The sequence below is a fragment of the Physeter macrocephalus genome, chromosome 12, assembly GCF_002837175.3.
Source record: "Physeter macrocephalus isolate SW-GA chromosome 12, ASM283717v5, whole genome shotgun sequence".
In the NCBI taxonomy this organism is placed as follows: Eukaryota; Metazoa; Chordata; class Mammalia; order Artiodactyla; family Physeteridae; genus Physeter; species Physeter macrocephalus.
Genome location: NC_041225.1, coordinates 45,604,670 through 45,619,107, shown reverse-complemented (window position 1 = coordinate 45,619,107; position 14,438 = coordinate 45,604,670). Strand labels below are relative to the sequence as shown.

General features: G+C 51.2%; 1 protein-coding gene across 3 annotated transcripts; it reads right to left on the bottom strand.

Annotated features, from left to right (window-relative positions):
- Nucleotides 1-5,212: 5,212 nt before the first annotated feature.
- TMEM214 (transmembrane protein 214) lies at nt 5,213-13,702 on the bottom strand. Of its 3 annotated transcripts, none has more exons than XM_028496766.2 (17): nt 13,630-13,702; nt 12,277-12,476; nt 11,548-11,773; nt 11,126-11,260; nt 10,796-10,878; nt 10,252-10,357; nt 10,059-10,140; nt 9,676-9,777; nt 9,161-9,302; nt 8,638-8,729; nt 8,295-8,343; nt 7,987-8,100; nt 7,634-7,751; nt 7,009-7,105; nt 6,657-6,825; nt 6,380-6,531; nt 5,213-6,159 (listed from the first exon to the last, which is right to left on the bottom strand). In XM_028496766.2, the coding sequence occupies exons 2-17, from the start codon at nt 12,424-12,426 to the stop codon at nt 6,033-6,035; spliced, it is 1,944 nt and encodes a 647-aa protein (XP_028352567.1). In that variant the 5' UTR covers nt 12,427-12,476; nt 13,630-13,702; the 3' UTR covers nt 5,213-6,032. The 3 variants fall into 3 exon arrangements, with proteins under 3 accessions (XP_028352567.1, XP_007108471.2, XP_028352566.1); XM_007108409.4 differs by having other exon boundaries at nt 11,548-11,698; nt 13,476-13,641; XM_028496765.2 differs by lacking the exon at nt 13,630-13,702 and adding an exon at nt 13,476-13,622.
- Between the last annotated feature and the right edge of the window lie 736 nt (nt 13,703-14,438).

Below are 14,438 nucleotides of genomic sequence, written 5' to 3'. Positions count from 1 at the left end.
TTGAATTTAATTTTTGTTAGTTTGATTAATATGTGTCTTGGTGTGTTTTTCCTAGGGTTTATCCTGTATGGGACTCTCTGTGCTTCCTGCACTTGGGTGACTATTTCCTTTCCCATGTTAGGGAAGTTTTCAACTATAATCTCTTCAAATATTTTCTCAGACCCTTTCTTTTTCTCTTCTCCTTCTGAGACCTCTATAATTCGAATGTTGGTGCATTTAGTGTTGTCCCAGAGGTCTCTGAGATTGTCTTCAGTTCTTTTCCATCTTTTTTCTTTATTCTGCTCCTTGGCAGTTATTTCCACCACTTTGTCTTCCAGCTCACTTATTCATTCTTCTGTCTCAGTTATTCTGTTATTTGATTCCTTCTAGGGTATTTTTCATTTCAGTTATTGTGTTGTTCATCTCTGTTTATTCTTTAGTTCTTCTAAATCTCTGTTAAACATTTCGTGCATTTTCTCAATCCATACCTCCATTCTATTTCCACGATTCTGGATCATCTTTATTATCATTACTCTGAATTCTTTTTCAGGTAGATTGCCTATTTCCTCTTCATTTATTTGGTCTTGTAGGTTTTTACCTTTCTCCTTCATCTGTGACATATTTTTTTGCCATCTCATTTTTTTTTCTTTATGAGTGGGATCATGTTCCTGTCTTACTGGTTGTTTGGCCTGAAGCTTCCAACACTGGAGTTGTAGGCTATTGTGTAGAGCTGGGTCTTGGTGCTGAGATGAGGAGTTCTGTGAGACCTCACTCTGATGAATATTCCCTGGGGTCTGAGGTTCTCTGTTAGTCCAGTGGTTCGGACTTAGAGCTCCCACCGCAGGTGCTTTGGCCGGACCCAGGGTTTGTGAACCAAGATCCTGCAAGCTGCCTGGGGTGGCAAAAAAAAAAAAAAAAAAAAAGAACAATAACAAAGTAAAAAATAAAATTAGACTAGAAGCTAACAGATATGTTAGGAAGAATACAAAAATAAAAATATAGATGAATCAACAACCAGAAGGTACATCAGTACACAATAGTAAAAAAGAGGAGGGAAAAGAAAAAACAAAAAAAAAAGTGGGGGGGAGGCCTTAGCTGTGGAGGGCGGGGCCTAAGCAAGGGTGAGGTTTGGGCAGTGGGTGGGGCCAATGCTCAGGACCCACAGGGCTGGGAAAGGCCCTGGGAGCTGTGGTGGGTGGGACTTAGGCTCCAGGAACAGAAGGGCCCCAGGCGTGCCCCCCACCCCTGGTCTCAGAGGCTAGGGGACCTCACCTGGGAGCTCAGCAGGCTCCCCGGCCTTAGTGGGCCAGGCGATCGCCCTCCTCCGAGAGTCCCTCCCGCCTGCCTCTCCTGATCTCCCCAGCCTCAGGGGCGCCAATCCTGTCTGGCCTCCACTTCTCCTCCCCCCTCCGTCCCCCTCCGTCCTACTGGTTCACTTTCGGGTTCCTCCCGTCTCCTTGGGTGTTAGAGTCCCCCATCAGCGGCCAGCAGGCGCACCTTTTGGCTTTTATGAATAATATTGCCATAAACATTCGTGTACAAGTTTCTGTGTGGATGTGTGTTTTCGTTTCTCTTGGGTATACTCTTAAGAATGGAATTGCTGAGTTTTATGGTAATTATAGGTTTAACTCTTTGAGGAACTGCCAAACTGTTTTCCACGGCGGTTGAACAATTTTTCATTCCCACCACCATTGTAGAAGAGTTCCAATTTCTCCACATCCTTGCCAACACTTATTTTCTGTATTTCTTACTGTAGCCAGTGTTTCAATAAATTGAGCTCAATTAATAATAAGCAATTTTCTGTCATTAAAGATTTTTTGAAATCACCATTTGAACAGCCATTTCTCATCGTTTGCTTTTTTACAAAAGTTCATTGAAATATTCATCTTATTGTTGGACACAGTTTATCCAAATTTTTCCTATTAATATTGCTACAATAAATGTTCTTGTACATCTTTGTCTATATTTCTGTTTACTTCTCTAGTCTCTAGAATATACTTATAGGAGTGGAACTACTTGGTAAAGTAGTATGAAACTGTTAAGGCTTTTGATAAATATTACCAAATTAATTCCCAGAAACATTATACCAATTTCTATCATGGCATTCACTGAGTATATTATCACTTAAAAAAACTTTTATTAATATGATAGGCAAAAGTAAGCACTACCTTATTTTAAATTTACACTTCTTTGTCAACGAAATGGACTTTTTTCCCCTAAGTCTATTGTTCATTTGCATTTCTTTTATGAAGTATGTCTTTCATCCATATTTTTATTGCTGTTTAGTGCTTTTCTTACTGATTTGTAAGAGTTTTTTATTATTTTATTTTATTATTATTTTTTGCGGTACGCGGGCCTCTCACTGTTGCGGCCTCTCCCGTTGTGGAGCACAGGCTCCGGACGCGCAGGCTCAGCGGCCATGGCTCACGGGCCCAGCCGCTCCGCGGCATGTGGGGCCTTCCCGGACGGGGGCACGAACCCGTGTCCCCTGCATCGGCAGGCGGACTCTCAACCACTGCACCACCAGGGAAGCCCTGTAAGAGTTTTTTAACATTAAGAATGTATTTATGATAAGCTCAGTATGGAAATGGAGGCCTTGATCAGCATACCAACCAGACCTAAGAGACATACACAAAACATTCCACCCAACAACAGCAGAATACACATTCTTCTCAAGTGTACATGGAATATTCTCCAGGATAGCCCACATGTTACATAACAAGTCAACAAATTTAAAAAGATTGAATGGGAACTATAGACTCCAGGTGACACTGATGTGTCAGTGTAGGTTCACTGATGTTGACATTAGGGAAGCTGTGGAGTGCAGGGGCAAGGGGAGTGTACTTTTTGCTCAGTTTTGATGTGAACCTAAAACTGCTGTAAAAAATAAAGTCTATTAAAAATTAATAACTTGTGTACTAACATAGTAAAAAAAACTATACCAAGGCACATCCAACATGTCTGAACTCAACGTTTTTATTAATAGGTAGAATATTCAATAGTCAGTAAGTATTCGCTCATGCCCCGGATGGTGAAAGCTCTCCCTCACCCCCAAATTCTTTCTTATACTTCAAGTCTGGGCAATGAAACTGCCAGGTAAAAATGGAACATCACATAGGGAAAAGCAAGGTCCTTTTCCCCCTAAAGTCCCCTTGGGAGCAGAACCAGGAAGATTATGTAGAAAAAGAATTAATCACTTTAAGTGTTCACTTAAATCCAAACTCCTTCAGGAGAGATTAAGACATATTAAAATGCTCAGAGGTCATCCAACCATTGAAATTTCTGTATAATTGACAACTGGGTCATTCTGGAATAGGGCAGGGCAGGCATGCCTATTTCTGTGGGAAACACTCCACTCTAAGAGTGGAGCCATTTGAGAATGGACTGCCAATGTCACAGGTGTGAGTCTAGCAACGTTATCTATCCATAGTAAGGCTCCCCATCAAGCTGCCCTGCTCTAAAGCTGAAGCTGTAGACGGGGTACACATGACCAGAGGAAACCAAAAACATGATTTAAGACTTAGAAAAATGGAAAGAAGTGTTTCTAATGAGTCATGCGATATAATTTGCAAGTCCGTACAAGAACTAGTAATAACTAGTTAGTTAACAATACTCAAACTGCCCATCAGTTATATGGTATGTTCTCTGTAAAACTCCACCTGTGTGTGAAAAGTAAAATGTCTAGAAGTGATCTTTCAGGTGTCAGTTTACTTCCCCAAACACTAATTATCAGTGTGATTGCCTGCCTGCCGGCATCAGTGTACTCCACCTGTCCATACTGGTTCAACTAACTGGCTCAGCTTGGATTCCTGTTCGTTGACAGTTCTGCTAAAGTGAAACATCTGGATGTCTGGTCTAGCTTTAATGGACAGCAGGTACAGTGTTGACAGAGGAAAAATTCTGACAATTCCAGTATCAGGTCAAACCACTGTGTCTATTGAATAAAGCCAATTAAGGTGTCAGTGTCCCTGTGAGAGGCTGTGGAGACCCCAGTTTACCTGAGTTAAAGAAAAATGTTGCATCCCAGGATCATATGTCAGAGATTAAATGAACCTAACAAGGTAGAAATAGTGCACACATTAGAAACCAATGAAGCACTTATAAATGGGATTCTAGTTGCTAGATCGAAAATCCAGTCCAGCAGCCTTGGCTGGACTCAGTGTCACTGCAGGACGGTGTTATCATTTTACTGGTCCTGCGCTCGTGCCAACCCAAGCTCACACCAGCCCCCTTTCTTCAATTTGCCTTGAATACAGGACAGTTACAAGGATTCACTACTCTTAAGGGTTGAATCCATCTGATTGGTAAGGAAGAACCGAGGCAATGGAACATGTCTTGGGGCCCTTGGACAGTCCTGCCTAGCAGTCCTAAACCTTGGTCCTTTGCCAGGCCGGGTTTCTTTTTTTCTGGGAAAAATGGTCATGGCTGACTGCCACTAGAAGAGCAGGGTTCTTCCCAATGTGGTAATGTAGTTACATCCTAACAAGGAAAGAGAACAAAAATGTGAGAAGCTATAGTCCTCACGACCTCACCTTGTGTCAAGATTTTTCTATGCTTGCTTCTTTATAATCTTGCTGCTGGAAATGGAGGCAGCATCTCAGGGCAGCCTGTGAACGGGAAAGTGGCAGCTGGCCATCTCAGGTGATTATGATGCAAGCAGAAACCAGCCCATGGAAGTTGGAGCAGGCAGTGCACCTCTAGTACTGCTTATATTTTTTGAAACGTTCAAGGAAAGAAGCTTGAGGTGAGAACCGAAAACCCATGCAGTTAGTTGACTAATTATTATAGTCTCAAGTCAAAAATTAAAAGGGACTTTGGTGATAAACCCTGGACTCCCGGAGTTCTAAACCTTTCACTCACTGCCTATAAAATGAACAAATTAATAAATTAAGGTCCTGGGAACAAAAAAGACACCCTCTGATCACTGGCCAAGAATTCCTCTAGGAGACTCTCCCCAACTTTTCCAAGCATAAAATACTCAAGCTACCAAGGCAAATCCTGGGACGCGAACCACAGGGACAAGTGAGACATACATGAGCAAGAGGAGTGTGTCTAGAAGCCTCTACAGGCCAAACTTTAGAATGGGCTTTCCTTGCCAGAAGCTCAATTACAGCCAGTGGCAACAACCTTCAGGAGGGCAGGGGGCTAAAGAATGTGCAGGTGCTCCAATTTTGTCCTCCTGTCCACAACTACAGGAATTCCTGTATGAAGAGGCACAGAGGAAAGCTAGAAATCAAATCTGTGTCCTTTATTCCACCAAGTAGGCATACCCATGGGCCACGTCCTGTCTCAACCGACTGCTGGAAGGTTCCCTGGGCCCGAGGCACATGACTACCTGGGCTCTGCTCTCCAGACAGATGGTAGGGGTGAGCAGCAGAGAAAGGCTGAACATTGAGGCAGAGATCCCCCAGCACTGAAGGGGAATGGAGAGTGAGGAAGTAGGACCACAATGGAAGGGGCAGTGAGGGGCCTTGAAGGACCTAAGTTGAGCATTTTGAGGTGAGAGGCCTTTCCACCCAGGCCTCCATGTCCACTGACAGCCACGCCCAGGGTGTGGGTAGAGGCGAAGCTGCTGCCACCCACTGAGGTGCTATATTCTTCTGGATTCTTCTGGAGGTCCCCTTCTTTTTTCTGCTGCGGCTGAAGTCTGGGAGCAGGGATCATTTGTCAGAAGAAGGCAGAAACCACTTGCTGGAGTCCCACCTTTTTGGAGATGAGCTGTTTGAGGTTTCAGGAATGAGAGAGAAGGAAGTGGAGAGCAGGAGACAAGAGAGGAGGCGAGAGAGGCTACCAGCCCAAGGACAGAGGCTGGGAGCTGTGTGCAGTCGGGCAGAGCAGCGCTCAGTGGAATTGTGGGTAGGAGGCTGAGATACCCCTGGGCTCAGCTGCTGCCGAAGTGGAAGAACTGAGGCAGAGGCAGCCAACCACTTGCCTAGGAGACAGAACTTAGGCACCACGCAGCAAAGACTCCCACGCAGAACTGCCACCCTCTTCCCGCCAGCAGTCTCAGATGGTCTGCTCCAGACAGAACCCAGCAGCCAGGGAGGCAGGGCCTACTGCTGGGATATCATGGCAAATGCCCAGTCCAAGAAGGCCACTGTGGTGTCCTGTAGGCAGAGCCAGGTCTGGTGGGCAGCCTCACTGAGCTGTGTCTTCACGCAGTCCCAGGTCACCCCACCTCTGGGAGGAAAAGCAGAACGTTTGCGGAGGTTGGAAAGCGGTGATGTGCAGTTGCGTCAAGTCACAGGGCTGTAGCTCACATTCACAACCCGCAACCCAAAGTGGCCAAGGGATGAGCAGGGGCCAGGGCAGAGCGAGAGACTCAACAGAGGAGCCTTGTCCCTGGAGAAAGGACGTGCGGCCACGGGCCTCCTGCTGGTGCCCTGGGCGAGGGTCTCACCTGCACGCCTCATGGCAGTGCTCCTGGACGCGGGCCAGGGCGTCGAGCAACATGTGCCACGTGGGCAGCAGGACGTTCTGGTGAAGAAACAGGAGCAGCTCCCTCAGAGAATGGAGCAGCTGGTTCAGGGCATCAGGGAGCTGGATCTGCAGCTGGACCGTGGAGAATGGACGGGATTAGCGTGGCCGGGGAATGCAGTTCACATGGGGCTGCACCTTCCCAAGAACTCAGCCCCTGGCGAGAGCAGCCTTCTCTGACCTCCCTGTCTCTGGCTTACCCTCTGGGAGAGGCTGGTGAGGCTGTCACCGAACCAGGCAAGGTGGGAGGCACAGCGGGCAGAAAGGAAGCTGACTGTGGCATTGGTGTGGGCCCAGGCCAGCTGCAAGCTGGGCCTCACCATGGTCAGCAAGTGGGAACCCCAGGCCGGCAATGTCTCCTCCAGCCAGCTGTAGGAGAAGACACAGGGGAGGAAGGAGGTCTCTGAGTTTTCCCAGGCAATTTGGTCCAAGAACAGCTGAGGCAAGGGAGGCCTTGGGAAAGGAAAACCACCATCACTTCCCACTGATTGTCAATGCCTGAACACGCAAGCCCTCTCTCTCCCACCCCACCCCTCCCCAGGAGGTATGCACCTGTAGCCTTGCAGGCTGTAGGAGTAGATCTTGGTACATGCTTGTTGGCCAGCAGGCAAGACACCAGATGAATGAAGCAACCGGCCAGAAAGGGAGGCTGAGTAAAGAGGGCCTCGGGTGAGCCGGGAGGTGAGCGGGGAAGGGACCGGACAGACAGACACTACAGGCCCCAGGGCGGACCCAGTGAGGGACGGGGCAGAACTCAGTGTGCTCCTGGGGCTGCAGAGCTGCCTCCAGTCTGCTCTGGAGCACACACGGAGGGAGGATGCAGGCCAGGGGAGCATGAAGGGTGCAGCCAGGTGGAGCCCTGGGCTTAGGCGTCAAGAAGCCTCGGGTTTGAGGGTCGGCCTTTCTATTTCCTAGCTGTATTTTAGCTAATTGGTAAATCTTTCTGAGCCTCAATTTCCTCAGAAGTTAAAAACAAGATAACATCTACTCAAATGAGACCATGAGTATGCAAGCATTTCTATACTGCAAAGCACCTGTCTGATCTGAGGTGTGACAGAAACATCTGTCGGAAAAGTGTTTGTTCTGGGTTGTGTTGGGGGCGGGGAGAGCTACATCCAGCTCTGTGTCCCCATAGAGAGCCCCAGGCTATCTCCCTTGCCTGCCAATCCCTGCTTACCCTGGAAAGAGCTGTGTGACCGGAAGTCATGGCACACGAAACCTATGGCAAAGACCAGCACCAACAGGAGTAGCCGCGTCCAGGGCAGCCAGAAGCCCCGTGCCTGCTGCAGCAGACTCTAGGAGAAGGGGTAGGGAGCAGTGGTCAGAAAGGAGAGGGGATGCTCCTTGCCTCATAAGGCAGGCCTTGAGCTAGGCCTTCCAGGGAGAGGATCCGGCCCTCACATTACCCAGGAGGTAGTGCGGGCTTCAAGGACAGGTGGGGCAGGAATGGGATACAGGCCCACCCCAGGGTGTGCTGAGACAGCGACGCAGAACAGTTTGTGGGGCTGGGGGAGGGCTGGGCGCTGGCACCTTGCAGGCCGCGTCACAGGTGATGACATCCTGGTTGCTGCAGCTGCCCTTCCCGAGCAGATCCTGGTTGGTAAGCTTGAAGGACTGAATGGTTTCTTGCAAAGACTTCTGTGTCTACAGGGTAAGAAAAGTCTAGGCTGAGATCGTAAGATTTGGCCCAGGAGGGAACCCTGAGCCTCCATTCTGCTTCGTTTTCCATGCCAGATATGCTAACAGAGCACCTTCTCAGAAAGGGGGGACAGTGGCTGAGGGGTGTGAACCCAGAACCCAGATGAGGCTCAGCCTGCCATGTCCTCCCAGCTCCTTACCTTCTTGGGAATCCGCTCCCAGGACCTGAGCAAGTGCTCCAGCAGCAGGCTGTGGGGAAAGCACAACCCCTTCCAATCAGGAGGCCCGCTTGGCCCCTTCCATCCCGCCGTCCTCCATGAGGAGGACGCTCCTTCAGGCTGAAAGATATCCACCTCCCCACCCCCTGCAGAGGAGCAGCTTCCTAGAGGCCTCCCAGCAGTGTTCTCACTGAACTTGAGGGGCATGAGCCTGAACAAGTGACAAACGTCCCCCTTCTGCTTCTAGGACAGGGACACACCACAAGTGTGAATTAAGGCTTCTCTGTGTGGATCAGGGGCAGGTGACCCTCCCACCCCCACCTGCCTGGACTGTGACAGGTGCTTGGGGTACAGCTGCCTCCAGACGCTGGTGCTGAGGGGGTCCACCGTCAGGCACTCGGTCAGGCTGCTCAAGAGCTGCACAGGGGACAGGAGAAGGGAGAGACTGCTGGGGCCCGGGGCTGGTGGCAGTGAGATTGCTGGGAGGTAACCCCCCTCTCCTAAGTGAGGCCATCTGGGCAACACATCCACCCTAAAGGGTGGAGAAATTGTGCCCATACCCCAAAACTCTCCGAGAGGCTGTAAAGGGGGAGGCCAGGGCTCCTGAGCTCGAGGTTCACTTGTCTGCAAGGGGCAGGATATCAGAGACCGGCCAGACCTGAATGTGCCTCTTTTCAGCTCCGTTCTTCTGAGGGCAGAGCATGAGGGAGCCGGGCAGGCGGCTGTCAGGAGTGAGCTAAGGGGATACCCAGAAAACAGGCTCCCTGAAGCAGGGCCTTTGTCAGCAGATAAGGACCTCTGTAGCAGACCCCTGGGAAGGAAAAAGGAGCCTCCCACCATTTCCTCACCTCTTTCTTCATCTCCGGAGGGCAACCTGGGGTGGCTCTGGACAGGAAGGAGGGGAAGTATGTATGCAGGGTGGATTCCGGCTTCGCCCCAAATGCCAGCACCTTCAGTCGTGGGTAGAGCTGACACAGCTGCTCCTGCAGGCTGTGGAGGGGGTTGAGAGGAGAGCCAGGCACAGGCTCTAAATGGAGTTGTGCACTGTGTCCCTTCTGCCTGCCTCAGAGTCCACACCCTGCCCAAGGCAGGCAGTCATGAAGGGCCTTGTGATGGTTCTGTACCTTTCTAGACTCGGAGACTTCTTGGAAAATTTGCTGAGTCATGGGTCCCCTCCCCAGGAAAATGCCCACATGCCAATCACACTTGAGGGCCCACATAATTCCAGGGATTCAATGATCCCTTGTACTTGCAGGTTGATAATCTCAGATCTAGAGTGGCTGGAGGGGAAGGGACATATATTGTCCACTCCTAACCCTCTGCTGGGATCCTTCACAGCAGCTGTGCCCCAGGGCAGCCCTACCTGGGAGTCAGGGAGTTGTTGGGCATATAGGCAAAGTCCAGAAGTGGGAATAAGTCCTTGGGGCCAATCATGCCAAAGCCCTTGGTGAGGTTGGGGTGCATCCTGTGGAGGAAGAAAGAAACAGGCTTGTTGGGGACCACCTGCCCGGGCCATGGACCCAGCTAAGAATAACATCTAAGAAAAAGGGCATAAACTCTACCCCATCCCCCTCCCCTTCCTGGCTCCCTCCCTTTCCTTCTTCACCATCACATTCTGAGTTGGGAGGAGCTGGCTCTGATTTTCCTCACATCTACAGAAACCAGGATCACAGCATGCCATTTTGCTGAAATAGTCACTGGAAAACGCCCTGGGCCTTGGCCTTGCTGTTCCCTGCTGTTACTCACAGGAGCAGCCGATCCAGGTACGCAATGGCGAATGGAGACAGAGACCTGATGCCCAGCACAGGCAGCATGATCCCCAGCCACACTGTGGGGACAAAGGTCAGGGAGGACGCCTCAGGCCTGGATCCACTGAGAACATTAAAGAGCAACTTCCTGGCTCCAAAACCTCCCTCTTTCCTCCCCACTTCCTCGTTACCTCTCAGTCCCTCGGTGAGACTGGCAAAACCTGCTTGACCCAGGGCCCACATGATGGTCAGACACTTTGCTGGTCGGCTCTGGTGGGACCTCAGCAGTTCCAGGAACTGAGGAGACCGGTGGGGGAGACAGGTTGGGATAGGGCAGAGCACCAGGAGCACCCCCAAAGCCAGGGAGGAAGAGAGATGTCAACTGGGAGAGGAGGGACAGTGCAGCAGCACGGTAGCGTGGTGGAGTCATTCAGAGCACAGGCTCCGGCACCAGGCTGTGGCCTTCACCCACACTTGCCACTTACTAGTTGACCAACTCTATGAAAGTTACTGAGCCCCTCTGTGGCTCAATCTTCTCATCTACAAAGTGGGAATGACAGCAGTACCTACCTCATATAATGTACAAAGTAGACACAGTAAGCGCTAACAGTGTTAGCTGTGCTCCTCTGTCTTACAGGACCTCCCACTACCCCTTAATTGGGTCTAACAGTGTAGATTCCGCCCAGCCTCCCCAGTCCTAGCCTCCCGATGTCCCCACCACGACCCTGAGCTCACCTTGCCCAGGTTCATGGTGGCGATCTTGGGCTTGTCCTGCAGAATGGCCTGGATACAGATGCGGTAACCGTGCAGTGACTCCCCTGGAGAGATATACATTCTCAGACCTACATATACTAATCAGCATCCCAAACCTGTAACCTCCCTTTTGACAGCTGAGAGCCCAGAACCCAGGCCCAGCGAGTCCTAACATCCTCCTCCTTTTCCAAAAGAGTGTTGAGGTTAGCACGTTTCTCTGCTGAAACGGAACCACCCAGCTACTCTTGAAGCAGGAAAAAGGGGGTCGGCTCCCCAGATAGGACTGGGCTATTCCTCATGGGCCCCTCTCACCTGGCGTCTTATCCAGCTCTTGTAGCATGGTGAATAGACAGTGGTCAAAAAAGAGCTCCAGAGACCCCGCTGCCTTCGCCAGTAGCCCTCGGATGATCCCACGCAGCTCCCGGCTCACCAGGCTGTAGGGATAATCTGCGGCCGATAGGCACTGTATGAGTGCTAGGACCAGAAGCCTCTGCCAGCTCTGAGAGCTCTGGTTTGCCCCCTGAGAACGGTAAGTGGAGGCAGAGGTCACTGCACTGTGGCTGGCATCCTCCCTATTTCAACGAGGTCCGGAAACTTTTAAGCCATGATGATTTGAGAACAGCTGAAATCACCCATGTAAATCAGGGCAGTAGGGGGCATTGGGCTCAGTTACTAAGTAACGTGCTTACGCACAGCCCTTTCATAATTTCCTTGAACTTGTCTGGAGAACTAACCGTGAGTATGCTGGCTTAACGTGGGTTCACTTGGAGGTACTTGGAGCTTGTAGTTGAGATAGCTGGCCAGGTCCTTCAACCACACAGATGGGTTCCCAGAGAACACGCTTTGGCTCTTGTCCAGTTCCTTCTGCAGAGCTGCCAGGTCCAGCTGCCAGGGACACAGGACCCTCATGGTTGAGTTGTGGGTACAGAGTAATGGGGTAGAGGTGGGAAAATGGTTGAACTAGGTGGTGGTAGGAAGAACAAAGGGTTTCTGCTTTTAAACGAAAGTATGTGGAATGCCACACTTTTGCTAAATCCAGATCTTTAGGAAACAGAGACCATGACAGCTGCAATTGCTGATCTCAAGGACTAATACTCTTGGGCCCTTCACATGTTCAAGGGGAAAAACAGAAGACTAGATGGAAAATGAAAGATCACTCCTTCCTTGTGGAGAGGAACCACAAGCAGTTTTTCTAAATCCTCCCTGGGTCTCTGGATTTTCAAGGCTCTCCTCTCACTAATCTACGTTTCTCTATAAACGTTATTTCCTTTCCATCCTAAGTGCAAACACTGTACCCCTTGGGGTTTCCAAGGGGTACAGTTCCTTTCCTGAACGCCTCCTCTCAGCCAGCAATGTCCCACATTCCACAGGTCCCTGAGCCGCCTGTCCCCCTCCCGTTCCTCTCATTTTCTCTACTCCTTGAGTCCTCATTCTTGCCCTGCCTAAAGCCTAGGCACACTCACAGCTTTCAGTGCCTCCTCCAGGCTGCGAAAGCGGCCCTGCTTCTGGTTCTGGTTGGTGAGCGTGGCCACCTTCTTAGTCTGCTTCTTGTTCCCCGGTTTCTTAGGCTCCACAGCAGGGGGTGGAACCTGCTCCTTATTCTGCCGCTTCATGATTTTCTCAAAGCCCCGCTCATACAGGGTGCTTGTCGTCTGGATTGGAGCTGGGGTAATGACAGGCAGAGAAAGGGGGGCAGCCCTGAGTCAGGAGGGCCTCACAGGAACAGTGGTCCCTTCCTCCACACTGTCACCTAATTCATCTCCAGGGAAGATCCTGCCTCAAAGCCCCTTCTTGCTGTCCTGCTTAAGGAGCAGGGCAGGGAGCCCTCCTGGCTGCTTCTTCAGTAATCACAGCTCGTGAGTTCATGGGCTCTTTCACAGAGATGAGGCGTTTCTTTATTAGGAAATCAGAGTATGTGAGAATCGGTGGTCGGGGGTGGGATACGGAGGGCTGGCTTCTTTGTTGAATGGCTACCAGTCTGGGAGGTCAGGATTTTTCCATCTTGGTTCTACCCCAGTTCCTTTTGGTTCAGATGTGAACCAAACTCTATAATCAACAAGTGGCAAGCTTTCTCCACTCCTCCAGCAGGCCTTGAGGAAACCGGCACCACTTAGAATAATACTTGGTGGGTGTGGACAGTGTGTGGTGGGTCATTTCTCCCAGTGCAGGGCCTCGTGTGCGTCCCAGTCCCCACGCCCACCCCCGACCTGCTGGTTACTTAAGGCGGGGGCACCGCGTATAATGAACCAGGATGCCTCTCCGCAGCTCTCGGACACCTGCCCGGAGAGACCAGGCCAGGGCCCGGGAACAGCTGGTAGGGCATATGTGCAGTCAGCTGAGGGTCCGAAGACGGGAATCCCGGTCCCCCCTGACATGTGATCCTGGACAAGGCATCTAACTTCGCTGGGCCTCAGTTTACTCATTTGAGAGGCCAGGACAGCGACTTCCCTCGCGCTGTCTACCTCCAGTGACGCTCAAAATAGGCAACGCCAGGGTAGCGCCGGCTGAACTGGGAGGTACCGATCCGCAGGAGAGCTCGCGCCTCCAGGAGCCCGGGGGTGTTTTGACCCTCTGGGCTCGGGTAGCTGCTCGCTACCACCCGCGGGGGCAGGCCCGGGGCCGGGCGGCGGCGGCGGGCGCGGCAGGCCGGGTGGGTACTCACGGGTCAGGTCGTACTTCCACACTCCGTTCGCCTCCCCGAGTGCCCGGCGGTCCCCTCCGCCGCCTTTACCACTGCCGCCGGCCCCAGGCCGCCGCCCCTTCTTCACCACCTCCCAGCGCCCCCCACCCGCTATCCTGGCCGACATGACTCCTACCCTCCCGCCACGGCCACCTCCCTGTGCTTTCCGGTCCGGCGCGGACGCGCAGCGCTCTGCCACGTCTCCTCGCAGGGCCTCGCGGTGCGTGACGCCACCCGCAAGGCAGCCTGGGATTTGTAGTCTTTCGTGTTTGCCTGGTTCTCCCACTCTAGGGGTCGGGTCGGAGTCGGGGCCTTTTCGCAGCAAAAAACCAGCCAGGCAAAGATGTTGAGGTGAGAGGCTTTTGCATTCAGACAACTTTTACTGAACAAAATGTGAAGGCATTGGGTGACTTGGTGGAAATTTAACTGTTTCTGTTTTTCTTTCCGTTCTAGTTGTGCAAGAAGGATGGAATGAAAATAGTTCTCCTCATCTCCCAGGAGAGTTTGAAGATTAAATGCTTCCTTCCTTGTAGGAAAGTGCTAGTTTTTCTGTTGCTAGTGATTAAACTTTGGGTTTAATGAGCTTTAAAAATCTGTTCTGAAAGAACAAGGAAGAGGATGGAGCTTGAGGGAAGAGGCAGTATTTGGAGGGCAGGAAGTGGAGAGCGGAGAGTCCTTCTGGTAGGAGGCACAGAAAAGTCTGGGGCCCTGGTACAGCCAGCGCTGGGTTTCCCCTTCCAGGCAATGGGAAAGAAAAGACTCTGACTCCCACCACAAGAGTCAGTCCCAAGTCCCAGATGTGGCTTGGCTGGGAAGGGATCGAGAGCTGCAGACCTGGGGAACCACTCAAACAGGTTACCGCTCAGACATCCACTATCTCCAGAGGGCCTTCTGCCAGGCTTGTAGTATCACGTGAGACCTCAAAACTTGAAGCATCCCAGCAGG

Excerpts from the sequence above, each read along its gene's own strand:
- TMEM214 (XM_028496765.2), bottom strand. The coding sequence starts at position 13,620 with ATGTCGGCCAGGATAGCGGGTGGGGGGCGCTGGGAGGTGGTGAAGAAG. Across the intron at positions 10,358-10,795 it reads CCACCATGAACCTGGGCAAG|TTCCTGGAACTGCTGAGGTC; the intron begins GTGAGCTCAGGG and ends CGGTCTCCTCAG. Across the intron at positions 6,532-6,656 it reads TCACCAGCCTCTCCCAGAGG|CTGCAGATCCAGCTCCCTGA; the intron begins GTAAGCCAGAGA and ends TCCACGGTCCAG.